Here is a 27896-nt window from a genome sequence, read left to right on the forward strand (position 1 = left end):
GGCGCCGGGCGAGCAAACTTTGCACCCGAGCCCCCTCACTCTTTCCACACGGAACCCGAGCCGGCGCGGCCACGCCTCCCAGCCCGCGCCCCATTGGCCGCCGCCCCTCCGCTCGGCGCGGCCCGCCCGCCCCCGCCCCCCGCCTCGTCCACCATTGGCCGGCGCGCCCTCGCGACAGCCGGCCCCTCCCCGGCGGGACCGCCCATCGCCGGGCCGGCGGGCGGTGCTCGGCGTGACGTCCCGCGAGCGGCGGCTCCGATTGGCGAAGCCTGTCGGCTTCTGCCCCGCGGTCCCGCCCCGCGGCGAGCGGGACTCGTGCAAAAGGTGCGCTTCTTCACACGGCCCGGCCGGCGCGCGCCCGGGGGGCGGAGCTCCCCCTGCGGGCCGGGCGGGTTCGCGCGGGGCTTGGGGGGGGTCGTGACGGCTTCCTGACGTCACGCGTGGCCGTTTGGGCCGGGAGCAGCTGTGTGAGAGAGGAGGGCTGCGCTGTGCTGCGCTGCGGGTAACGGGTGTGGCGATGGGCACCGCCCTGCAGGCGCTGCTTGGGCGCAGGGGAGCTCCCTCCGTAATTTTCCTCCCGTTTCTGAAAGCGTTAGGACGGGCCGTGAGGAAATAATGTGAGTGATGAGCTGTAGCTGCAACTATCAGAGTTATGTGGTTTGTAGTTACGGAATACATAGTCGCGTGTATCATCATTTCTAGTTAGTTATATAACTTCTGATCATTAATAGTTTAAATGTTCAGTCAGAAGAAGGAAGTAATTGTGCCTGAGGAGGTTTTGGAAAACACAAACGTTCGAACGCCTATAAATCAGTCTACGGATGCTAATCATTCCGTTGAATTTGTGGTCAAGGAAAGAAAAAAGAGAACCTCTTTGGAGACTTCTGGAAAAATGTCAAAAATGTAATCACAGAAATTACCAAATGGCAGAGCTGACTCCTTCCTTTATGTTCCGGGAGGGCCAGCAAGGAGCAGCGTCCAGGAACATTCCTTGCACGGGTGGAAAATGAAGAGCACGGAGACAAGTGGCCATCGCTGCTTGTAATATGGAGGCATGGCTTTGTGCATGCAGTGCACGCAGGCAGTGTGAAATCCGGTGCTCGGGAAAGAAGATGTAGCAGGAATACAAGAGCCCATTGCTACGCATGGAAGTTCCAAAGGGATCTTGATCAGGGGGTTGTGCAGTGGTCTTTGACAGCTGGAGTAGACTCAGCAACATTCCAGCAAGTCCATGTGCTCCTACCATGTTGCTCTGATCTTTGCGTGCCACTGGCTCTTCTTCACTTGCTCTACAGTGTCGTGTTCTTTACATTATGGACAGAGCATAGGGCGTGACAAGCACTCCTGTACTGACCTGTGACCCTGAATCCTACTGAGATTGTTCTTACCAAAATCTAGGTCTGCTCTGTTTTTAATTTAGCTTAGGAAACCATATGGAATGTTTTAATGACTACCAGTACTTCACAAGTGCTGCAAGGGAGTCAGCAATCAGATTGCTGTAACGTTTTCCTCATCTACTTGGCTTCCCTTGTGCCATAGTATCATTTAATAAGGTGGTGTAAGTAATCGGGAAGCTGACCATCAATTACACAATTACAGTGGAACATGCTCATGTCCTCTGCTCCTCATCCCCACACATGGTCATTTAGTTAATGATGAAGACTTACCAAATGTAGGATGTGTCGGTCAAATAAACTGGCACAACTTAAACCTCCTTTACTTCATTGGGGTTAAATTTTCATAGGGATTGGTGTTAATCCATTGGAATTTGTGTAGTTAGGAGAAGCAAGGAGTTTAATGTCCCTTACTTACTAGGCTTGAGGAATGACTGAAACCAAGTCTTAGTTGGTTTCCCTCAGCTGTCATCGTAGTTTTCTTGATGACTGGAGATACTGGGTCTCTGCTCCTCCATGAAACCAGCAGGAAATCAATATCAGCACCATCCTTACCAATAAAACTTGACTGATCTCAAACATGAACTGTATAAAGACCTTTGTTGGCATTTTTAGTATGTGAATGATGCCTAGATGAATTTCCGAACCCTTTAATATTTCTTCATCATGAGGCCTCCTTATCTGCTCAAAAATCCCATGCAACTGGCCAGTCTTCTGCTGTTTTGCCCTTATGGGACAACATGTTCTAGTCCTGCCCTTGTCCAGGGGTAGCTTTTCTTCCTACTGTACCTGGCTGAATACTGAATTCCTCCTGGGGCAAAAATCCACAACATAGGGACCGTGTACTTCAGGAAACAGGAAGGATACAGTTATTTGCCAGGAAAGAATAATGGTTACTCTAACCTTCCAGTGCTCCCCATCGAATAGGGCTGGGCATCTAGATTTGCTCTAGGGGATCCAGCAGCCACTGTTATCTTCATTCACTTGACATGCAGGGACTTGGATTAAGAGTCCTAGTGATAGCCTGGTCCTGCTGCTGGACGTGGTGAACACAGATACCACCTCTGCCCCAGAATCTTTCTTATAAACCAGTAAGTCCTACACAGCCTTTTCCAGGCTTTTCTATTGTTTTACCATGCATCAGCATCCACAAGGAAAAGGGATTGTTCCTAAATTTAGGACTGTCCATGTGGCAACATTATAAATTTTAAGATTAATAGGAAGGTGACTGATGAAGGTACCTAATCAAATCTTAAGAGTGCTTGCAAGAGAACATTTTGTTCCTTCTCAAGTGTTTGAGGAAAATACTTTATCTTCAAAGTAGGGAGGACTGGGTTTTTTTATTTTGTTTTGCTTTGTGGATATATTTTTTTTAGGCTTCCAGGCATTGTGACTAACCCAATTCTCCTCTAGGCTCTGTTTCCGTTCCACACGTGTGGAATGAACAGTTTCCAAGTCTGCTTACTCACTGAAAATGCTCCATGTTTTGAGGGGAGGAACGACTCTGAATCTCCAGTGAGCAGCTTCATACCACTTCAGATCAGGGTTACGAGAAAGGAAAAAGCAAGACAGCTGCTTCGTGTTGCCTGTTCTGAGGCAAAATTTTCTGTACTGTGTGCTACTGAACTCACAGTCTGCTGAGCACTGTGGGAAGAATAGGACTTTGGTTGGGAGATATGTTACTCAGCATGTTTGCTGAGTAAATAAAGTCGTTGCCTTTTCCTTTGAATCTGTGCAAATTTTGCATGTGGAGAGAGGTCAGCCACAAAGGGCTCTTCACTAAATGCCTTTCCACTTGGAAAAGATGAAGCCTTGTCTATGGTCTTCTAATGCAGTCACATATCACAGAGCGTGCTGCCTCCTTTTAACACCTAACTTGTTCCCTTTCTGCACAGTCATCAGACCTGTCTGTGTTTAATAAAGGCTTGTGGGACTCTGACAAACATGACTCCATCTGTCTGTTCCACTTCAAGGCTGTCAGTGTTCATTTTAGGCTGTGTTTCTTGCAGGCAATGTCTTTCTGTTAGCTGTCCTTGCAAGGTTTCTTCAAATTAGATCCAGTCAGCAGCACCAAGAGAGCAAAAACATTCACTGTTTACCTATATTAAGAAGTCTATTCTCTGTAATGAGAAACAATACAAAAGAAAAGTATTACTGTTCATGTAGCCCTGTGTCAAATTCATGTTGATTCAGGAAATCAGCATTATCAAGAAAAGGGCTTAAACACATCTTTGCAGTTCATTACAAGGCCTTCTTTGCGTAAAAGCAAGTTAAACATGTGCTTAAATGCTTTCACCTGTGGCCTGTGAAGAAAGACTGTAGCTGTAATGGGAGACAAAGAGAATCTTGCTCTATAAAGAGATTTGTTTTTCCACTTGCTTACTGTATTAGTAAAACCTGGCAGAACTCCAGACAAATTAAATAGGTCAGGATATTGTTGTCTATACTTGTGAACCTTAAAAAGCAGATGAAAAAGTGAAAAAATTTCTGATTTTTTTCTCCCTACTAAAGAAGTGAATTTTAAATGATGACAATCTAATGTCCAGTTTTGATCTTTCCTTTGTAGGTCATTTGTTTTGCTTTCTCACTGTCAGTCCATTATTTGATCTAGTAGCACTTGGCAGCTTGCAATTGCTTCATAAGGTCTGCCACAATTAACTGCACAGCTAATCTCTAACTTTTTAATGAACATGCATTTTTTGTTTTGTGGAGTTGGTGAGCATTTCCTGGCAGTTTTGGTTACCACTTGCTCTTCTTAGGATACAATCTGTATTCTCTTATAATTCACAGGTGGGCAGGCAAAACTGTTGTTCTAATCAACTGTAAAGTTAACAGACTTCGTGGGTTTAGAGCTAATAATTTATTCAACCAGCGTTCAAATTGATCCTACTAGAAAATTTATCAGCATATTAATCGTTAAAGGAAAAAAAAAAGAATCAGGAATAAGTGTGGTGTTATTTACTGTTCCAGACCAAGGCAGCTCCGTGGTGGAAAGATGTGTTATAATGATTCAACAGGGATAGGAAAATTCTGTAGGTATGGAATATTATGGAATGAAAAAAATGTCTTTACAGCTGATAGGTCAGTGACATTTCTTATTATTACTGAAATCAACTATCCTTCATGGTATTTTTAATAGAACATATTGTTAAAGTCTGCCTTTCATTATCTTTAGAAAGAACATGAGATCTCTACCTATAATCTAAGCATGATCTGAATCTCTATATTCTTTGTTAATAATATCAAAGGATTACTACTACAAAGGGTTACAAGAATACTAGTATTCTTGTTTAAAATGTCTGTGCACATTCTATTCTCATAAGTAATCAGAGGCCAGGTGTGGATGGCTTTTCATTGTTCTGAACAATTGTGAGACAAGCGAGCACCTCTTTACATGCACTGACCATCAGTTTCAAAACAGACCCTCTTGGATCTGCAGTCAATGCACCCTGAATTGGGTAGTTAAAATTTGGAGCTTCCTGTCACCCTTAAGTTTAGGTTCACAAGGTGTTGGGCAGCTGATGTTCTCCCAGGACAGCTGGCACGTAGACATGATGTGTATTGGAAATAAAATCACAGTTCTAGGTGTCTGATTCTGGAATGTGTCTAACCTAAAAATCAGGTTTTGGAAATTTCATTCTATGGCCCTATTTGTTCTGTTTAGGATATCACTTTGGGTTTGTTTGTTTGTTTGTCTGTTTGTCTGTCTGTTTGTTTGTTAGTAGGTGCAGGTTTTTCTCTCCCTCTCTACGTTTGTTCTTTGGGGCCCAAGTGATAGGGGGAGGTGGAGGCTGATCAAATACATCGGGTAGTAACTCCGGCATTTATACACTACCCTCCTTAAGAGCCTACTTCTGGGGCATTTCTTTTGTCAGCAACACAAGTGAAGCCAGGTGGCTTTGAACTCCAATGGTTGTTTACTGTGCTGGGTCTAGAAGCCTTCAGGCTGAGTCAGTGGGCTACTGAAGACAGACTGAGGATGTGAGCTGATTGCTGATGATGCTTCCAGCAGCTGCTTGTCCAGCCTACCTGTGAAATCAGTCTGATAACATGCTATATTTCCTCACATTGAAATGGATTATTTGGACGCAGAGGTTATCACTAACACTATAGGATCCTGGGTTTCTTTGATGTGGATTTCTAAAGGTTGCTCACAGGAATAGAGATGGGCAGGTCCCTCCAGATAAGCCTCTAGAGGTCCCTATAAGAGCAGTGAATACTGTAGGGAAATCATAAATGTGTATGTTCTGGCATTTAAAAAGTTAGCTCAAAACAAGAACAGTTTTGAATCCTTTGAGACTGCAAACCTCTTCTGTGTTATGCTATCAAAGAAGAAATGTCCTGTGGTGGCACATTTTGCCCTGACCATGGTAGCCATGCTAGTACACCTCATTATCTGCTTGGAGTCTGGTGACATCAGAGGAACACCACAGCAGTATTTTGTTTCGATCTCGGGGACTAAACTAGACAATGTGAGAACTTAGTACAAGAACAGTATTGGTTCAAAAGAGGAAGATCCCCAGGCAAGCTGGAATGAAAGCCATCGTGTTGGCTTTGTGTGTAAGAGATCTTAAAGGATGATTTCAGGAAGAGCTATGAGCACAGGATATGGCACATCCTATTTCTGCTCTTGAAGACAGAGCTGCCAAGCAGCCTAATAGCACAGGAGTTATAGGACATGCTTAGGCATGGGGACTTCTGTGAAATGATCACAGGCTTCTTGTGACCCAGAAACAGCAGGTCTGATCTTGAGGGCAGCCTCAGCCTCATCCTGGGCAGGCAATCCAGGTACACCTTGTGTTTCCAGTTAGCTTATCTACTCACACAGATCTGCTCTTCTTGGTGCCACAGCCCATGTCAGGCCAGAAGGGCATCCATCTATCATGATGACAGTCTTTTTCACATTAAGTCCTTTAAGTAGATTATTTCCCATTTTACCATTTTTTGTTAGGTATTAATTGTATCGGCTTCATGTGGACAAATCTCATTATACAGATGGATGTATCCATGGAAAAACACCATTAATTTTGCCACTTGTCCCTGGGATCCCTGAAGACCTGAGTTGGAGGATCTTGACTGTGGTAACAATAAACTCGCAGTCAACCTCAAACTTGCATGGAATTTGGTGCTCCAGCTGTATCCATGTAAGTCTATGATGCCGATAGGATTTATCACATGGTACTTCAAGAGTTGGTTGGTGTCACTGTGAGACCTCTAAATCGTTTTTCAATGGTCTTGGGAACCAGGAGAGATCTCAGTCAGCTGGAAGATGGCAAACTGCATCCCAGTTTTCAAGGGCAGGAAAGAAGACTCTGGTAATTACACGTATATCAGTTTCACTTCAGTGTCTGGAAAAATTTTGAATATTACTCTGAGAGTTACTGAAAAACATGTGAAAGAAAATGTAGCCATTGGTCACAGCCAACATCGGTTCATGAGGGAAAAGTTCTGCTTAATGAATTTACATCTCCTTGTATGACATGATCACCCACTAGTTGAACAAGGGGAGCCGGTTGTTGTAATTCTTTTGGAGTTCCACAGAGCTTTGGATACTGTTTCTCACAGTATGTTTCCAGACAAAATCTCCAGCATAGAGCTAGGCAAAAACTTAGTGAAATGGGTGAACAACTGGCTGATGGGTTAGGTTCAAAGGGGTACAGTAAATGGGGTTACATCAGGCTGGTGGTCAGTCACTAGTGAGGTTCTGCAGGGCTCGTTTTAGGGTCAGTTCTCTTCAGTATTTTCATCAGTGACTTGGATACAGGATTTGAAGTTGTACTAAGTAAGTCTGCAAACAGCACTGGATTTGGAGGAACTGTTGAATCCCTCAAGGATAGAGAGGTGTTGCAGAGGGATCTTGAAAACTGGAGGGCTGGGCAATAACCAACTGCATCAAGTTTAAGAACAATTGACAGATTCTGATGGACAGATCTGATACACGTAGAGTCAGAGATGAGAGGCTGAAGAGCAGTCCTTAGGAAAGAGTTCTGGGATTCTGTTTGACGGCAAATTGAATCTGAGTCAGCTGTGTGCCCTGGCAGCCCAAAAGGCCAACTGCATCCTGCAGTGCCCCAGGCCCAGGGCTGCTGCTGGGTCAGGGAAGGGGTTGTGCCATCCACTCTTTGCTGTGTGCCCTCACCTATAGCCACAGCAGGTTTGGTGCCACAATATAAGAAGGATGTAAAACTATTTGAGAGCGTCCAAAGGAGAGCTATAAAGATTGGGAACATTCTGGAGTGTAAGACATATGAGGAGTGGCTGAGGTCACTTGGTTTTTTCAGCCCAGACAAAAGGAGGCTGAAGGGAGGCCTCATGGCAGCCTATAGCTTCCTCACAGAAGGGAGTGGAGGGGAAGTGCCTTGCTATTCTCTCTGGTGACAGCAACAAGACCCAAGAGAAAGGCGTGGAGGTTGGAGATTAGGAAAAGTTTATTCCCTGGGAGGGTGGTCAGGCACTGGAACAGGCTTCTGAGGGCAGTGGTCATGGTCCCAAGCCTGCTGGAGTTTGAGGAGCTTTTGGACAGTACTCTCAGATATATTGTTTGAATTTTGGTTGGTCCTAAATTTTTGTTTGGCCATGGGTTGGGCTTGATGGTCCTTGTGGACCTTTTTCAACTCAGGATATTTTATGATTTCATGATTCTATGATCATTTAAAATTTCCTTTCCATAGAAGTGATGTGATTTGGAATATGCTGTGAATCTGACTTTGAGATGTTTAGGACACTGTTCATCACTTCAAGCACCAAATGTGGCCTTGACATAAGGATGGAAAATTGAAGGTGTGTGCTATGTCTCATCACCTTTTTTCTTTTCAGTCAGTTGCATTTGATGTTTGTCAAATCATATCCCAAGACAGTGAGCATAAACATGTTGCCTTTGTATTCTGTAACTAAATCTGTTTATTTTCATGACTGCCTTTCATGGTGGCCATTACCTGTTCTGACTTAAGCCAATCTAACTAATAAATAAATAAATAAAAGCTGGTACCAGAAAGGGCAGGTGTGTTTCCTAGCTGGAAATCACATTTCTGTCCCAAACCAGTCCTGAGATCTAGCAATACTAGATGTCCCATGAGGGGCATCAGTTCTGCCTGCTAGTACAACCAAAACCAAATTATTTTTCTTCAACTAGTTCAGCAAGCTAGTCCTATTTATTTAGGGCGACAGGACAGCTAGAGCTGACACACAGGAACATGTGATTAGGGCAGGAAAAAGTGTGTGACCATAAACTGGCTACATTCTGTAGTTGTTCATGCTGATTGTGAACCCACAGTCTCAAACTTACAATAAGGGAGGGATTCATGGCTGGGAATTGGTAGCTGAGGCAAACATCTTCAGATCACGAGATTCCCTCTAGAGTCAGTGGAGATCTAATCAACTTTGTCAGTGGAGACTACAGTGTGATTTATCTCCTCCAAGAGTTGTATGTACTTGTTCAGATGAATTCTACCCTTACAGTGCCCATTTCTGTCCGTGACTATAGAGAAAACCTGGTGTGAACAGCTCAGAGATTAAATCAGCATCTAATGAGGTGAATCCTGCCCCAAGTGTTAGCTCTGCCTGTTATATGATAAGATTTTTTATTATTATTATTCATACTTTAAAGTGTGAGTTAAGCGAATTATTTAATGAAATAAACTGAATAATGTCGAAGGAGGAGTAGTAGGCATTGGCCCTTCCTGCTAACGGTAGTGCTCGTACCAACTGTCTCCAAGCCAAAATTCACATGCACAGGGGAAGTGCTTTGATATAATAAGTCCTGGGCAGCTAATTGTTCCCTTGGAAGCAAACAGGAGTGGTGGTACTTTTGGAAAGCAGGGCTTTTGTGAGTGTGGTTAAGCATGGAAGAGTCGAACTGCAGGCATTTTTTAAAAAAAACATCATCTAAATTTCTTACAAGCTAATTCTGTACAGTTCATTATGGATGGATATTTGCATGTGGGAACTGTGAACATGGCTTGTTGAAAGCTTTATATGCATTCAGCTGTTTTGTATTTACCCAGATGTTTCTGTCTTAATGTTTGAAAGAACAAATTTCACATCAGCATGGGTGAATTAAATGATGTGTCCCAGTATCCTCAGAGCCAATGGAGAGAATCCATTTCTGTCACTGCTAAGATGGCAAAGCAATTACTATAGCCGTCCCACAAAGGGTTCATCCATCAAGTTTCCAAGAAGGCCATCTCTCTTATCGACTAATGATGCATACTATCTGGTTAGTTAACAGTGGGGTAAAGGTCTTTTTCCTGCTGTATGTCAAGCTGTTATGCAAAAGAACTGCTGTATATAAACTTAATATAACCTTAGAATTGTGTGCAGTGCCAACTGGAGTTCTAGGAATATGCTTATTTATTTTTTTATTAGCCACCTATAGTGGACATACTTTGTGCCTTTGATAATTACGTAGACCACAGCCTATCTCTTAATTGGAAATTTCCATGCAGGAAGATTCTTGCAAGTGAAAGACTATGTAAAAAATGCAAAAATATATACTTATTTGATTAGCAGCATCATACCAATGTTGTTAATGCACTGGTGTTTGCAGTTTGTATCACTATAGTGAGATAAAATCACTGTAACTACTATCAAATAGGTATGTACTTATGCTGGCTGTTAAAAATCAATGAATTCCTAGGTCTTTGTCTAGCTGGTCTTCAGAACTTCTGTTCTTGTTGATAATGAGAGCTAACAACTTTGTGTCTAATCCTGAATGGGATAAATGTTTCCCATGTGATATTTTTTATTTCTGGGAGTTTAACTGCAGCTTATGAGCACACAAAAATGCAGCTGATATTGTTCGTGCTTATGTTTACCCACAGAGTCTCAACAGGTTGAGCTGACATAGTTCTCCACTAGAGGCAAGCACTGGGGTGAATTACCCTCCAGGTCACTCTGTGTAGGTGAACACAGATGTGCATGGCCTCTCCTGAAACGTTCACAGTAGGTCAGCATGCAGTGTGTAGGCTGGGAAGTGTTACAGGAGGGAGTAGAGGAGCTGCTTGATCTCTGTTACCACAATTAACCATCATCATGTTTAATGGCTTCCTGGCATTGGCTCTGGCCTGAGCTAGCAATTGGGGCATCTGTGTCACTTTTGCAGTGCCACATGGCCCAGCAGTTCCTACTGGGGTGTACAGCTTGGCTGAGTCTTCTCTTTGTTGAGGTGATTCATTCTAGCCCCACATGCCATAGTATCTTCCTGACCTTCTGTGTTTCTCTGTCTCACTTGCTGTAACTGTGTCACAGCCTGTTTGTGCTGGCTGGTTTGATAATACAGGTCCTTGGGCCGTATGTATTCTTCTCTAGCAGCCAGAACACAACAGTTTGCATGTCACCTGATCCAGTCACAGGTAGAAAAGCAAGTGTGGGTCCCATATAACTTTCAGTCTATGAAAAACCTCTCCAGGGCATTTCGGAAGGTAGGACCACAGAGAGCAAAGGGGGCTGTGGGTGGTTCTGTGTGTACTATTCTCAGCTCCAGGCAAGTGCTTCATCCTTCAGGATGCTCTGCCCCTGTCACAGAGCTGGAAGCTCACCACAGATGTCTTGTGTAAAACTAAACACAGAGGCAGGCCAGTTTCATGCTCTGTATTATCTGTCCCACCCAGCGAGGGGACCCTCTGTGGATCTGTCCCTCTGGGCCACCAGGATAGCATGCTTCATGACCCTCCCGCTAGCAGGAGCAGCAGCACTCAGCCCAGCACCTCGACCTCAGAGCACCTCTGCACAGCTGTTTGTCTAGGATAGAGGGAGCCTTCAGAGGGAGCGGTCAGCTCCAGCATTTTCTTTCAAAACTCTTCCCTCACAGCCTTTGGGTGTGCCTGAGTGCCTTTATCTGTGAAGCCTGCTTGCAGCCTGCTGAACCCACCAAGATGGCAAAGCAGCTAATAATTAAACCTGCTTTTGCAGGTTTAGTGCTGGAGAATGCTCCTGCAGCAAAGCACCAAGGAGAATACAATACTCTACTTCAAGAGATTATTCAGGTACCCAAGGTAAATATTGGCCTGCATTTAGTACGCTAATGCCAGTGCTGCTATCTACTTCCCCTGACAATTTCATTAGATCAGTTAGTTCTTAAAAATTCTCAGGGCTGTTGTTTTTAAAATAAAATGGAGGAATAGTTGCATTTACAAGATGACTTGGAACAAATCCTGGTTTGGGAAATTTCAAATGATCACATAAAATGTACGTAGGCATCTGTTTGCACATAGTCTTGCAAACCATTTCATCTTTCTGTTGTATGTTGATTAGAAGCATGATGTTAGTTCATACATGTGCACACAAACTCTGGGCAGATGCAGTTCAGAAGGAAAGTTAGGAGTAAGGATTCCAAAGACCTGGGAAGACTCTATTGGTTTCCTGATGCTGGAGACTCGTTCTGTGGTCAAACTGTGCCATCTTGGGCTTTACTTGTTCCAGTAAAAAAATAATGTGACTGAAAAATGCAAGGGAAATAATCCAGACAGACAAGACAGAGCAAAGGCAGCAAGAGGAAAAAAAATGCAAAAGCAAGTAACAGGCAGTTAATTATTTCTTCTAAATCCAAAGGTTTTGTCTACTTCTGCTAGCCTCACTTGACTGTTGGACAGTGGGGCACTTTGTGCAGATTTCTCTTCAGCTAAAAGGGCTTATTAATAAGGCACATTATTTGCAATCGACCTAAGGGTACTGCTTAATGAAAACATTCCTCTCCAGCAAATACTAAAACACTTGCTCGGTTTCAAGTCTGTACTCAAATGTTCCTGCTGGGTGAGCGTTAAACTCATGTGGCTTTATTCCACTGAATCATCCCCGGGGAGAACAGCAGTGAGGGATGGTAAGGGAAAAGGGTTGGAAATGAATGAACACTAAATCAAAAACACTTTGTATGCAGCCCAGGCCACAACTGAATCAGTGATTCCCCTGGGGCCAGGATTCCTCCCACATTTACAGTTGAAGGACAAAGCCTTATAATCTTCCCCTAAGCTTTGTAATCTTTAGCATCTTTCCTTGGTTTGCCAACCTCTCAGTTTGATGTATGGCAGATACCTCCTGGAGCTGTGAGCACCCATACTTCCACCATCCGGTATCAGGCAGACCTGAGAGTTAGAAAGCTTAGCTTGGGAATGGGGAAAACTCTCAGCTTTTGTCCAGAGCTTTTAGTAGGATAATGAGATGACAGTTTTTAGTAGGATATGTTTTGCCAAAAAGAACCTGTCCTTCACAGGTGCTCTAAAGGAAAGTCGAAGAAAAAATTAGGCAATCTCAAAGACAAGTCCTGGAGTTATCGCTCCAGTCCTGATCTTTAGGAGCTGCAGCATTGAAATAACCTCAATCTGTGACTCAGAGAATCTCGCAACAAAGACTCCCAAATAAATTGTGCAGTAGCTTTTTGATATCTGGCCAGCAGTGATAGGCAGGATCTAGGTCACGGGGAAGCAGTCTCATTCCCCAGTACATCAGCCCTGCAGACTGCTGTCCCTTGGCTGCCAGTGTGTTCTGGCAAGAGCAACTACAATTACTCAGATCCAGATATTGGTAATGTTTCGGGAGTGGGTAAAGAAGATTTTCACAAGGTTCATTGCAAAAGAAAAACCCTGCACTAATATGTTGCAGTGAGCAACAGCATCAGGGGGTCAGTGGGCTTTTTGGTTACAATGATTCTTGGCCCACAGGTTTTTGGTTTTTTTTTTTGCAAAAAATTATCCTCAAAACTCAGAGGAAAAAGTGATTGTGAAATGGTCGTACATTAAAACTCTCCTTTACTACATGCATTTTGAAAAGGCAGTGGCATCCTTTGCTTCCAACAATGCTGAATTAGGGTTAATGTTTCTACCATCCCAGACAAATGACAATGAAACCCCAAGGAGCTGTAAATAAACTGCTGTTGTTTAAATGGCCAGTCCTGCTCCCACACCAAAGGAGGATTCGCTCAGACAAAATAAAAAGCAGGGAAAGGATGTCAGATATTATCACTTCATACTTTCTCAGTAATCTGTGTAGAATTACTTAAAATTATCCTTCCTATTTTTGAAGTAACCACTTCCTAAAACAAAAGCAAGTGCCGTAGATCTGAGCAGCTTTGATGAGAAGACAGAGCACTGAGTGCACACTGTGACAGCCTCACCCTGTGACAGCAGGAAGGCAGGCTATCAGGCTGTCAATTTGAAGACTGGTATTAAATTAATTAAGACAATTAGAAGGGTGGATGTTGTCATGGAATGACCCAATAGCTGTGCAAAGACAGTGTATCAGCATGTTTTTGTTGTTGTTGTTTTTTTTCTCCTAGCTGCCTGCTTAAAACAAAAACCTCATTGCCAAGTGATGGAAGTTCCAAATATGAGTTTCTCTAGAATAATTCACTGGTTGAGAAATGTCGAGTGTTCTTTTCTTGCTCTATCTATCTATCTATCTATCTACCTATCTATCTATCTTTCTATCTATTTATCTATCTATCTAAGGGCAAAGGACCTCAGCAGTAGCCAGGGTCTTAAACATGTTACATGCAGCAAGGAGCAGGTAGTGCTGACACTGGATATGTACTCTGTTTCTGAGTGCTGCCAAGGCTGAAACACAACAGGATGATTTACAGCATGATAAGGAGTTTAGTGTGGCACTAAAAAAGAGAGCAGCTACCATTCCTCTGAGGCCGAGTCAGCAGGGAGAATAAGCCTGTAAACTGGGGAAGTGGCTAATTATTCTGTGTTTGGCCAATAAATAGGAGGGTAGATGACAGTTCTGTGTTTGTGTACAGTGTAAGTGTTTGTGTACAGTGTTTATGTACAGTGAAAGTTGTCTTTACCATTGCAAAGATTTGATTTTATTCTCTGTTTTTCTTGTTGAATCTTCCAATGTTCTGTATGGGAACTATTGGCAATTTTACTGTAGGATCACTAGAAATATTTGTTCACAGCCTGTTTCTCTGAGATACTGGATTAGAAACAATGCTGACAGCACCTTTGGTAGTACATGTTTGTATGATAATAACAATAGTAAAACCATGCTGAACATACACTGAACATATATATCTCCAACTTTGTACCAGTGCCAACCGGTTACATACAGTATATCTTTGCACATCCAATAATAACTCCAAAGTTATGAGTAGTTAAATAGCATTACTTAGCATGTTGTTATTCATCTTCAAGTAATCCATCATGGTATAGAAATTTCTTCAATCTCACTTTATTAAGGTGAAAAATTTTCAAGAATTTTGGCTGTTTGCCCAAGCTGATGGTATGGAGAAACAGCCTGGTAAGGGGGATAGGGGCAGGTTGAAGATACCCTGTGACCCAGAGCATCCCTCTAAAAAAGCTCCTGTTTCTGACAAGGAGATTGACCTTCAACTGAGGCACTGCAGGTATGGCAGGCTGCTGGTAAACACTGTAAATCATTGCAATAATTGCAATAAGCTTGGAATAATTGCAATGAGCTCAGAATTGACCATTGTTGCAAGTGCTGTTTCACTTCCAGAAAGTGGCCTTGCGGCTGGAATCTAAACTGTAAAAAATGGGATTAAAAAAAAGAGACCATTAGAACATCTGGTCAATTTAAGCCAGGCCCTAGGATTTTATGTAAGAAGCTCCTGCAGAGCCAGCCTTGAAAACAAAACTCATGGTTAGTGCCTGGCACAAACCCAGGGCTGAGTTCCCTGGCTGGGCTTCTCTGTTCAGTTGAGCTCATTCCCTGGAGCACAAGCAGAACACCAGGCTTCCAAGACAGTGATTAACCCACCACTTCTTGCCAACACTTAACTGTTTTGTTTGCACCCACAGCCATGCCAGCAGCAAGTGCAAATTAGCAGCAGTTACAAGACCAGTCTGCCATGGATTCGTTTAGTCAGAACGTGAGATAGCAAAATAAACAGGGAAAGAGGTTAAGAACATGCACAAGTGAAGGCTGTAGTTGTTTCTCCACAAATTTCCTTTCAAGCTTCTGAAATAAGGCTTCTAGGGCTCTGCCCAGACAATTTCCCTGAACGTTGCAGTGCAAGGTCCTGTTTTCAGTCCCTTAGTTAAAATCAGTAACAAGAACAAATATTTTCATGCCCTTTCCTTTTTTGAAAGCACCTGGAGGTTCACTGATTGTTGCTTTGCACAGAGGTGAAGTTCTGCTGTAGCCACCAGTCTCATTTTGAAACGTGAAGCATCAAAGCAGGTATTTGGTTTTGAGGAAGAGTGGGAAATTTAGAGAAGGGAGTTCTCGTGGCATCTTACGTGAAGCTTTAGTGATATGTTTTTTGTTGCTCACCTGTATTCATCACACTGCTGATCTGTGTCCATTGCATGGCTGAAGTAGACTGAATGAAAATAGATGATGGCTACCTTACAGGTAGATGGATCTGTTTGGGTGCATCATACAGCAGCTCTTCTCTGATAACACTGGTCCCTCTAGAAACTAGCATGATGGTGAGAAGGTTCTCCTTGGTCTTAGTTCACCTGGGGAAAGAAATTCAAAATGTGCCCTAAAGGTAAGACTATAATAATTCTCATGAAACTAAGTTATTTTTTCCAATCAACTGAATACTTCCTTGATTGTATCATTTTCTTTAATGCTAATGCTTCCTCCTGCTTTTAGTTGCAACCACAAAGCGCTTGCATCCAGCTCAAGCTAATTACGTGGATCACTGCCATAGGAGGTATTTGCTTCACCTCCCACAAAATCATTATCTGTCACAATCTGCCACTTGCCCTGGCAGCTTTGTTTGTATTATCATCCAAGTCTCAGAAAGCCCATATTATCTTTCCCCAGTGGCATCTAACGATTGATTAGTAGCAGTCAGAAAATACTTTAAATGGCAATTAGCTCTCAAGTCGGTCAGTGACTTTAACACACATATTTGTCAGGCTTCTAGACTTCCTGGATGACCTAAATTGGAATCTTGCTCTGGGGTCACTGGAATATTCCCTGATGGTCTGTGAAGAGCTGAGAGGTCAGGTATATAACATTACTTCTGTTTGCAGTTGGATGAGCAGAAAAACTGTATTCAGTATTCCATAGTACTGCATACACCTCCAGAGAGGTCTGTGGTGTCCAGGCTTTCCAAAGGGCTATTAATGTGATTTTCTGTCAAGGAAAGTCTGATTTCATAGAAGCCAAGATTGAGAGCTCTACCTAAAGTGACTTGTCTTCACTTCTGTTGAGGAGGGTTGATGGATTGTTCCTGCTGTATCTTTGGCAATGCTTAGTCCACGAAGAGCAAACAAGTGTAAGTGTTTACAAGTGTCTAATGCTAATGAAGTTGAAGTCCAGCCAAAGGTTCAGTGAATTTGAAAGAAAGCTTGTCATTGGCTTTCCTGAGCTTCTGCTATGTCCTTGGGACTCAGACTGACACATACATGCAGAAATTTGTGTTATGCATAAGCTTGCTTCTGCTGACCTTACAAGAGCAGGACCTGCTGAAAGAGCTGATGAATCAGTTAAAAAAAAAAAAAAAAAAAAAAAAAAGTTTAGCAGCTACCTTTACAAATAAGTTTTTCAGATTTATATAAATAATGGGAAAAAAATTACTAACTATAGCCATGTACTTGAGCACCTCTTAAGTACCTGCTGTACTCCTCATCAGTCTGCATGTTGCAGACCAAGTTTTATGACAAAGAAATGCATATGAAAATTGATAGCAGAAACTGAGTTATTTATTATTAGTCACTGCATGCCACTTTTGGTGCTTGTTGTGTGAAGCACTAAATGCTGACTTCTGTGTCTTGGATCTAATAGTTGAGAGTGGGTGCAGCCTGGAAGCGAGATCCAAATGGCAGGAGTCCAGTTTTGCGGAACGCAGAGAACCATTGCTTCCAATAAAACTTCATTCTTTTATGGCAGCTGAGCCACAGAAGCACACTTTGTCTTCAAAAGAAGTCAGATAAAGGTGTTGCTGCCTCGCGTACAGTAACGTCTCAGCATTGCTGGTCTGGCTGAAAGCAATGTTAAATGAAAAAGCAGTATGATGTGCTGCAGTCGGTCTGTGGAGCCTTTTAAGGTTGTAAAGGTTAATAGTTAACCTTCGCCTAACTTTTCAAGTAAATATACAAATAAAACTCACTTATTTTACCTGACATGGGTTATAATGTATATAGCCTTAATTATGCCAAAGTCTTCCATAGTGTTGGAATGGCTCTTTCAGCAAGTTCCTCGGGCAGGCTTTGGCTTCGTTCCAGGCCCAGAGCCACAGCTTAATGGCTCCTAGGATTCCCCTGGCTTCACACAAGTTACACAAGGAAAGAAGGGGACACAGATGCAGCCCAAAGGCTGTCACTGTACCATCACTAGGTCCAGCTGTATTTTGGACTATGAATGCTATGAACTGGGAAATGAATTTATCAGCACACTAAGAAGTGCATGCAAGTGCCGGAATGACAAGCAGTGTAAGTGAGGAGCAATGCCTCTTTTTCATATGAGGACAGTAGTGATAGCAAGGAGCTTCACTGCACTGTGTTTTCTACTTCTGGGTATCTGCAGGTAGATCCTCACAGTAAACAGCTGTGGATCAGTTTGTGCCAGAGCACTGCCTTCTGGCTTAATCAGTGAGAATAAAAGGGGAAAATGTGAATTTCTCTGTGAAAAAATAAAATTATAATTAGTTGTTCCAGAAGATTTATCACTCCAGCTGTTCAATAATGCAGTACAGATTAAAGGATTTATTGATATTCTTGTTTAGGAATGAGGTTCATAGTCCTCTGTGTTTAAGCCTCATTTCTTCTAGATGTTATAAATCTGGTAAAAGTGCAGACCTGTGCAGGATCCCAGCACTGTCTCTGAGCTCCCCCCTGTAACAAGCCTGATAAGGATGGAGCCTTAGGCACAGGGCACAGTCTTGATTAAGATCACACATACAAAGGCTGAAGATCAGAGATTTGGGCCACAGTTTTCAAAAGTGGTGCAACTTCCCTTCAGATTTATTCTTCTTGTGTTGTATTGTTTGAGTGCCCGCCACTATAGACATTATCAGAATTCCTGATACCGATATTAAAGAGTAGTGAATATCTCAGAATATCCAACAGTGTACACTATTATTATCACCCTGCATGCCACATGAGGGAAATGCCTAAGCTAAACCTTGTGTGTACGTATAAATTTACCCTTATTTTTAGGAATGAAGCATATGCATTGGAGTGATGGCACTGCTGTGCAAGCAGTCGATGTTCCTATACATATTCTATTTATTTTCCTGCATATAATTGAAAATTACAGCGTAAGTGTGATTCCAGTGCTCTGACTCTGGGAAAACTATTATGCATTAGTAGGAATATGTGAATTCCAGGATTCCAAAGCAAAAATCCCACAGCATAACGAAGATAATCAACAAGATGCCTTCCCTTGTTTACCACATACTGGTAGGAAGTTCTTATTCCAAAAACCTCCAGAAAAACTGCATTTATCATATTAGGGCAATAATACCTCAAGAGGACATTGTGGGTAATGCATTTGAAATGGCTCAATGCTACAGCTGTATTTTAAGCTGCTTTAATTTATTCCTGCCATCATGATTGATAGTTTGCTATGCTCTTTAACATTTCCTGTTCATAATAGTGTAATTGTTAACTAAGATTGTGATTCAACTATCTTTGCAAAACACAGATAAAAGATGCAAAATGGCAAATCACAGATAATTGCAATTATTTGCACCAGAAAGTACAAAAGCATCGGTAGCCTAAATATACCAATATCTTGCAGCAACACACTTTCAATTTTCTGAAACAAAATAGACAAAAACATATTTCAATCAGATCCTAAATTTTGTGTTAGGTAACGTATCAATGGGCTACATGCAGTTCCCAACAGTTACAGGGCAACAGCACCATCTTGAGGTCATTAGCGAATTAAACGAAAAGAGAAGCTGCAGGTACTGTTCTGAAAATATCTTACTCTTAAATGCAGTAATTATTTGATGTATTTATGTGGTCTAAGACAAAAAGTCAACCCTTTTTATTAGTCTGGCTTTTTCAAATGCAAAGTGCTTACAAGCATCAGCCAGCTAACAATACAGACTTTCCTGAATCATTAATTACTCTTTTCTTGGTTGCTTTTGTTTCCCCCTTTGACTACCTGTATTTTGCAGATAATGGTGACCAACAAAATACTTGCATCCCCCACTTTTTCCACATTAGAAATATACTACTGCATATTCTACCCTTTGCTCTTTTATGGGCTATGCAATAAAGATCCACACGTATCTCAGCAGAGCTGCATTACAGATTTTCTGTCTGAGGCACACAACAGAAAAATCTATATACAAGCATTGTGAAAAAGCAAGGATTCATCCTTAAATTACGTGTGAGCATCTAAACAGTATTTATGATAGAAAACATCTAGGATACCTCTTTATGAAAGCATTCTTGGCCCAACAAGAGAAAGCACGCTAATAAAATCAGCTGCTTTCTATAAATATGTTTTAAGCATTTGAATCCAGAGAAATCTTCGTGTGCAATATATACCCAGCACTGGAGTTGCAAAGGATTTTTTTTGTATTCGTGAATCTGAGTTAGTTTATTAAATTTACAACACCCTGAGCAACCCACAACCACTCCAGCAGAGAACTGTGAGAGGAAAGATGGAGGCTGTAAACTTGAAGAAAATAATTATTTGCTATTCGAAGTAGAATTGCCTCTCCCTGAAAGATAGGTGCCATATAGAAGGTGGCGCCAGGCCCCAGGAGAGAGACCCATGGGCTCAGTTTACACCACATTTTTAAGATAAACCAAAGATGTTTTCTTCAGATACACACCCCAGATCTTTCAGGAGCTGACAAAATGCCTTGCAGCTGTCCAGGCAGCAGGACTATAAACTCATCATTTACTGGAGATACTCAAAATCTGCCTGATGGATGCTTTCCTGTGTAACTTACTCTAGGGAACCTGCTTTAGCAGGAGGGGATGGACTGGATAATATGCAGAGGTTCCTTCCAACACCTACAATTCCATAATTAGGTCTCTTTTCCACTTTGGTAGAGGAAAGAGATTTTGAAAATTCATTTTGCTCTTTTGAGAGCTAGAAAGTATTCACAAGCAGACAGAAACCTTTCCACCTATGAACACTTTTATCAAATACTGGACATTGTGTACAACATGATTTTAACTCAGACTTCGAATGTCTGTATTTTTTTCAGCTAAAAGTCTTTCACACCAAATCTAGTAAAACCTGCTTTGCTTTTTTTTTTTTGGGCAGAGAAACAACAAGTAGTAAACAAAGAAAAGCAAAAAAATATATTTTAATAATACAGCTCAGCTTGTTTGATATCGAAATGACCTGTTTTTGTAACATAGCCTCTTATGCACTTAGAAAAAAAAAATTGTATAAAGATTTAAAATAAATTTTCAGCAGGTTCCAGCTTAAAAGAGGAAGGCATAAGTACCATCCTATATATAAAATCAACTCTAAAAAGATAAATACTGTACACCTATGTTACAGGTTCAGCGCATGCCCAAGATTTGTCTGCTCTTCAGCTGATAGTTCTTTTCCAGTTCACACAGTGCTTGAGCTCGCAGGTTTGCAGCATACAGGCGTCTTTTGAGATCAGAGCATTTCCCTTTAGAAAGGGGATAGTTCTCCACATTAACAGAAGGCATAGCATTCTCCTCACTTCCACCAAAGTGGACCTTCTTCTTGGTTGTAGAAAAGGGGAGCAGGACTGCATCATCTTAAGAAACAGACAAACAAGCTGAATTAGTGCATCTCAGCATTTATTGCTTAGCTTATAACCTTTAATCCTGTCACCCATTTTGTTAACTACCCATGGATCCAAGTGATCTAATTCAATGCAGCTCAGCTCTTGGCAATAATTCCCATTTTTGGAGGAAAACGTGAAAGTGAAGTTTTAAAATGATTGCAATAAAAGGGTGTATGCACTGTAGCTTCTAAAGAGCTCTTAAGGAAATAGCACTTGAAATAAAGAGAACAACTGTTGCTCTGCAGAAAGAGCACTTAGGACATGCTCATAGAAACTAGGAATTTTGGTATTCCATTTTACTGTGAAGAGAGCCACACAACTAAGTTTGAGCAAGAATTAGGAGTTAAGAAGCGGTGTGAGATGCAATCCAATGATGAGAAAGAGCATTAAAGCAAACTAAAGAAATCAGTAGCAAGTGATCTTGTTAATATTGCAATATATTAACAGGACCTGTGTCAGGTGTGGGTAAATTCCAGAAACAGTGTTACAAGAATGCTACCGAATGAGTTGGAAGTGTAGAAAACATTGTTAGAGAAATGTGTAATGTCATGGTCTACAGCTGAGACTACAGTAAGAGCTTGGCACTCTTGCAACAGCTACATTTACTCTTCTGCATTTTCTGTCTGCAGATGTTAGCTACACCAAGTGTCTTTGCTTATTTTCAAACATTAATATCTGCTAATATCAAAACATTGTATGAAAGAGGGGGAGAAAGGGAAGAGATCAGAAGGAAGCAATGAAGCTTGTTTAACTTTATGGTTCCAACAACATCAGAAAGCTCCAGGCAAGTTTAGTTTTTATTTGATTTTATATTCTGTAATAGACCAAATAAAAGATGTTGGGAGAGAATTCTGAAAGTAGGCAGGTATATTAGAAATATTCAAATAGCACTAATTTCTAGGGGTACTTGACTGGTGTTCTTTTACACTATGATAGCCACTTGTTGAGATAAGCAACTTCAGTTTTATTTACAGTAGAACGATACATGCATGTCTTGCTTTCTCTCCAACTATAACTAAATGAAGATTTTTTTGCTTATTTTAAAGGCTATTCATACTTCTTTGTTCTAGTAACACTTCAGAACCAGTGTTTAATATCCCCATCCAATATTTTTACTGTTGCTCTCCCTAACATAAAGCAAAGTAGTATCAAGTACTTCAGTCATTTATACTATTAAAGTGCAATGAGCAGTAGATGCTATCAGTTATTACAGGGAAGATTTGAATATTACCAAGGCCAAAGTAAGGCTCAAACACTTGTGAGCTAATAGATCTTGTAAAACAGATGTAAGTAGTCAAGTATTATAGCACATTGTCAAACATGTTTTTGGTTCTGTGAATTAAACTGAATTAATAATGCTGTTTTCTTCTGAGCCTAAGTGAGGCAGTGATCACAGCTGGGTGACCTACAACAAATAGCAGTTCCTATTCTGAAGGCTTTAGAAGTTGAAACTAGAGTGAAGTAATTAGGCATTTGAATTTTTATTGAAATTTACTATATCAAAGGTCCGTAAGAGGACAACTAAAATAAATACAACTCTGAGGTTTGGATTACAAGTCAGCATTTTGTTGGTTCATCACAAGAACCTAATTCGCAAAACAAAAGACTGTAAGGCTGACAGTGGTAACTCACACTGATAAGTGAGCATTGTTCAGATCTTCCTGCGAAGCAGAAAATCAAGAGTCTCTTCCCAGGCAGAGATAATGGGGTTTTGTATTGCTACAATGGGACTACATACAGCACGTTGATCACGAGCATTCTTCTGGTCATACCAGCCTACATCTATCAGTGCAAGAGGCTCCTCATATGCGTGCATACCTGGACCATCTGCAGTAGATAATGTCCTCTGCTGTTTGTAGAGACTGTAGTTCCTCATCAATTTTTCAGCTCTGTTTTGAAAAAAGGAAGTTTAAGCTTTTGCACTGTAAGGCTGTAGAGCTTCTAATCAAGGCAGTTATAGGTTAGTAAAATACCTAGCAAGTTTGTCCTCTGCCAGCCTCTCTCGAATACAGAGTTCCCGTTCTCTCTCTGGAAATAGAAATAGGGTAGTATGTAATGTTTGAATGTAAACATTAAAGTTAGAGGGATCATGCATGGTACATTTTCTTGTGAAAAAAGACAGCCTGCCAAATGTTCTTATGTTCTGGTTCTGTATCTCTAAACAAAGCAAGGTAACAGCTATGCAGATACAAGCTTTACCAATACATCAAAAAAACACTGAACAAGTGCTCTTAAGTGGGTAGATTGTTTTTCTTCGGGAAAAAAAAGTGATGTGCCACAGTGAAGCTACAGCAGATTTCTGTTCTGAACATTATCTCATGGCAAACGAGACACCACGTCTGAGTACGTAGATGCCAGTTAAAAAGTCAGCTATGACCTAGCATCTTATTTTACAACAGCAGCTGTTATTTAGGCTCAGAAAATCATATATGTAGTTAAAAACATACATAGCAGAGCCTCTATGTATGTAATGAAGTATTATATGTAGCCAGGAAGTCCTAACATCTCAGCCACCTACCCTGTTTCACATGTAAGTTACCTGTAGAATGCAGCTTCTATGAAAGCAGCTGACCGTTCACTCAGGTATATTTTACTCCAATATATGTAGCCTAAGGCAAGCATAACATAGCTGGTGCTTATCTGCACAGAACACATAGAGGACATCAGCCTACACTGCACAGAGCAATGTATTTGGACCCTGGTTTTCTGCACACTTTGCTGATTACTGCTCATTTTTAATATTCTTCACGGACCAGGCTTACATTTCTGAACTGCTAAGTACATCTTAGCAATTGAAAAGAAGAACAAAGTAGTATAGATTATTTAAGGCCAAGCATTCTTGTTTTAGTCTTTGGACAGAATTCTAGCAGCAAATATAGCAGTACGATAGTCTAGTGCATTAAAATGAGTTTTGAAAACAGTCTACATTTCCATCATCAGCACGTGTTCTTTTAAATCTGACTCCCATTGCCACCCCCTTCCCAAAGGGAAATATCATACGCTCCAATCGTTGCTCTCTGTCCTTAATGGCTTGCTCTCTTTCGTGTAGTTGTTGCTCCTTCAGCTTCAGTTCATTCACTGGAGCATCCAAACGCTGCACCCTCTCTGGCTCTCCTGATCTCTGGCCTCTCTTATCAGAATTTTTTCTCTGCTCTTCTGCCACTAAGTCTGCTATCAAGGGGTGCTGCAGAATGTCTTCAACAGAAGGTCGGCAGTAATCCTAAAGGAGAGAAGTTACCAGTAACCCTCAGCTGCAATCAAGAAAAAACTATTGCTGGGTATTCCCACCTGGGGATGCATCTTGCTTGGAAACCAGCTGATGTGCTTTATAGTGAAGGAGAAGCTGATTAAAAAAGTGTGGAAAGGGCAACAGCTAAGGGCTGGCATGCTGTACTAATGTAACCAGACAAAACTGAGGTAGGAGGCTGCTACCAGCCTTCAGCACCAGAAGCCACAAGTCTGGCTATCCCAGCACAGGTATCTATTCCTTTCAGTGTGTGGGGGAACTTAAGAATCCACACCTGTTAGAGATTTAGGTTCATTATACAACTTGGTGGAACAATTTTAACCCTGAAGTTAGACCTTGAAGCATGCTGTTAGATAATTCCAGTAGGCCATACTGAGACACTATTTTGCACCCTATTAACCTAGAATAACTCTTGAGCAGCTGATGCTGCTCACCCACCTCTTTTTTCTTTTTTTAAATGTACTCAAAGTAGTTTTTCCCACCTTCCTACATAGGTAATATTGCTGGTGACAAGATGGTGGCCATCACTACTGCAGATTAGTTTCATAAACTGAGGAGGAAAACCAGTACTTCAGTACTAGCTCTTATCATAGGCAGAAAATTAAGAACTAATTCTTACCTTCAAGTTCAGCATCTGCTTGAGAAGTTCATTCAGCTGCTCTGAGTAACGATACGGTATTCGTCTGAACTTCCCCTCCCTTATCTTTTCTGCCAACTCCTTCTGGTTGTAAGCTGTAAATGGGGGCCTGAAAAATAGTATTTTTCTTGAATTATCTCACCAGTTTTATAGGACTTATTTTCATTAAAGTGTCAGACTAAGAAATAAGCAGCAAAGATTGGTTACCTACTGTCAAGACAAATATAGAAATAAAGACCTAGAACTTGTCCCTAAATCCTTTAAGGTACTATTTATATGAAGAGTGATCATATGCACATTAAGAGTTACGCTTCTAAATTAATTAGCACACTACTATACTTACGTGAGAGCACATAACTCATATAGAAGACATCCTAGAGACCAGATATCCGATTTCTCATTGTATGACATGTGGTTAATTTGCTCCTAAAGAAAGAGACAAATCTTAAGTTTATTAACTGAGATATTTTTCTCATATTCCAGGATCATCCCCTCCTGTTCAAACCTGAATTCAACTCTGGCTTCTGGGGTTGCTTCTAAGGTTCTTTTTTCGTTTACCTCCATAGCAATTCTTACTAGCAGGGTCTTTAGTTACTGCAATAACTAACAACTAAATAACAACTATTGCAGTAACTACAGACTAAAGTGCTGCATCAGTCCTCAATGGACACAACCCCATATTTCAGTCAGCATTATTATTACCCCCACAAAAGAAACAAACAAACAAATCATTGTATCAGGGAAATAACTCTTGCTCATTTCTAATACAAATTGAAACCTCAGCAGGTGGTTTAATAAACTCTTTACCTTAACACCATAAAACAGAAGAATGCTCTAGCATCTCCATTTCTTATACAAAGAAAGATACTCCAACATAACTTACCTTAATAATAGTTAAAGTATATAGAACTAAGCTAACTTTCTGCAAAACAATCTTGTTTCTAAACACATATACACTTTGTGAGTCACCTGCATTTAAGACAAGCAACTCCTCGTTAAATCCTCCAAAGCATTAACAGAGTGTGAAACCAACACTGCAGAAAACAGACCTAAAAGGGAAGAAAAGGAACAGAACAGAGGTCTTACTGGAGACATATAGTACGGGGTTCCAACAAAAGTTTTGGCAAAGCTGGTGTCGTGATGCAGAATTCGAGCCAGTCCAAAATCTCCAAGTTTCACATTCTGCTTGCCATCTAGGAAGACATTCGCTGGTTTTAAGTCCCGGTGCACAGTGACTCCGCCGTCACTCCGTCTATGGCATTCCTTCAAGGCCAACGTCAACTGAGTCAACACTCGGAGAACAAAGCTCTCTTCCAAGTAGTGTCTGTGGAAGAGGCGCCTTTGTCAACGACAATGTCGACGCACGCCACCCCCCGCCCCTCGGATCTCTCCCTCCCCCTGCGGCCGCAGCACACCTCTCCCTGGTGCAGCGCGCGATGACGCTGGCCAGGTCGCCGCCGTCGCAGTACTCCATCACGATGTAGAGGGTGGTGCTGCTCCGGTCGATGATGCGGTCGTGGTAGCGGACGATGTTGGGGTGCCGCAGCTCGCGGAGCAGATTCACCTCCGAAACGAGCATCTGCTTCTCCGCCTCCGACATGGAGCCGTAGTCGAGCTCCTTCCATACCAAGATCTACAAAAGCGAAAATGTGCAGCGAGCGACTAAAGGCAGGACGAAGAGCCGTCAGTGCCCCCACCGCTCCCGGGTGCACCCGGCTGTCGCCTCACCTTGCCGTCAGCCTTACGCCGCACCTTGCGGCACTTGCCGTAGGAGCCGGCGCCGATGGTGAGCAGCACCTCGTAGTCCTCGGGCCGGCTGGGCATGGCGCTACCGCACCGCGAGCTGCCGGCCGCCCGCCGCACCGGCGCGGTTTGAACCCGCCGCCCCTTCCTCTCATTGGCCCGCCCCGATCGAGCTCCGCGCTTCCCATTGGCTGTGCCGCCGTAAACGACGCGGTCCGGGTAACGGCCGGCGCAACCGTCCGGACGCGGCGTGTAGGAGATATCGCGAGAGCTCGAGCGGCTCCTCCCCGTCTCGCCCCTTTCGCGTGGCACCGCCTCGCGCTCGTACGCTGAGGCGTGGTCGCGGCAACTTGCAGGGGGCGGGAGGGGGCGGGCCGTGCTCCGTCAGAGCGTGCGAGGCGTTCGGCGGCCTGTGGGGGTTCCGTGTCTCTGTTTGTTTTCGTTCGTATTTTCTGAGGAGGACGCGGTGTGAAAGCGACACCTCGGTTTGCCGTCTGAACACGCTGAGCCTGCCGCACAGCACGTGGGCCTTCACTTGTAGGAATGTCGCTCCCCTCGCGTGCCCCAGTCCGCGTCGCACGGTGTGCAGATCAGCCACAAGCGCCGTGATTGTCCAGTAGCTAGTCAGGAAGAGACATTTTCCTGTACGAACAATACGTTCCCCCCGTTTAAGAAATGCATAAGTCTACTGAGCAGATAGCCACGTAATTTAGAAGAATTTAATGGAGGGCTCTTTAATACAGAGAAGTGTTTAAACACCTCAAGCTATGTAAAAAAATAGAAAATGGCTCCGAAAAATTGTTCTCTAAAACCAATGAGGAGAATGATATTCTTCGTCAAAAACTCAGGAATGTAGGTTGGAAAGCAGAGATGTGTGGATCTGTATCCAAGTGTTGAACCAGTAATTGTTATGGGTGCGTTAAATTACACAGAATGACACTGTAATATCCTAGCATAGCAGATTTTAAGTACGTGATGTGTTTCCTAACATCACTTGGGATAATTTTGGAGCAGTAATGGAGTGCAGCTCTGGATTCAGTTTAATTTAATCTCTCTCCATGTGGAAATGGCCATGATGGAAGGAGGAACTCGTTATTCAGCAGGGAATTGCAGCACACCTGTATAATGCCTGAATTGGGTTCAAAAGGGAACAGTTGCATTTCTTGACCTACAAATACAGCAACACGACAGATAGTTTCTAATATTGCATCTCCACATGGCTTCATTAGT

At 42.3% G+C, this 27896-nt stretch overlaps 2 protein-coding genes across 2 annotated transcripts in view; both read right to left on the bottom strand.

The window, feature by feature from the left end:
- Positions 1-678, bottom strand: part of SLC30A1 (solute carrier family 30 member 1) — a 9107-nt gene extending 8429 nt beyond the window's left edge. The window contains exon 1 of the mRNA XM_042818917.1: positions 40-678. Coding sequence (XP_042674851.1) covers positions 40-678 — 639 coding nt within the window. The remainder of the gene's footprint in view (positions 1-39) is intronic.
- A 19839-nt stretch (positions 679-20517) lies between these two features.
- Positions 20518-26747, bottom strand: NEK2 (NIMA related kinase 2). Its single transcript, XM_042819038.1, has 9 exons — positions 26652-26747; positions 26339-26556; positions 26010-26247; positions 25267-25349; positions 24906-25032; positions 24040-24259; positions 23013-23067; positions 22858-22928; positions 20518-21009 (listed from the first exon to the last, which is right to left on the bottom strand). Exons 1-9 carry the CDS (start codon positions 26745-26747, stop codon positions 20783-20785), a joined length of 1335 nt encoding a protein of 444 aa, XP_042674972.1. The 3' UTR covers positions 20518-20782.
- Positions 26748-27896: the final 1149 nt, after the last annotated feature.

Source organism: Centrocercus urophasianus, unplaced genomic scaffold (assembly GCF_019232065.1).
Source record: "Centrocercus urophasianus isolate 14NV4802_14NV808 unplaced genomic scaffold, USGS_Curo_1.0 seq_10, whole genome shotgun sequence".
Lineage (NCBI taxonomy): Eukaryota > Metazoa > Chordata > Aves > Galliformes > Phasianidae > Centrocercus > Centrocercus urophasianus.

Excerpts from the sequence above, each read along its gene's own strand:
- NEK2 (XM_042819038.1), bottom strand. The coding sequence starts at position 26,747 with ATGCCCAGCCGGCCCGAGGACTACGAGGTGCTGCTCACCATCGGCGCC. Across the intron at positions 26,557-26,651 it reads GGCGTAAGGCTGACGGCAAG|ATCTTGGTATGGAAGGAGCT; the intron begins GTGAGGCGACAG and ends TCGCTTTTGTAG. Across the intron at positions 21,010-22,857 it reads ATCTACTGCAGATGGTCCAG|ATGATGCAGTCCTGCTCCCC; the intron begins GTATGCACGCAT and ends CTGTTTCTTAAG.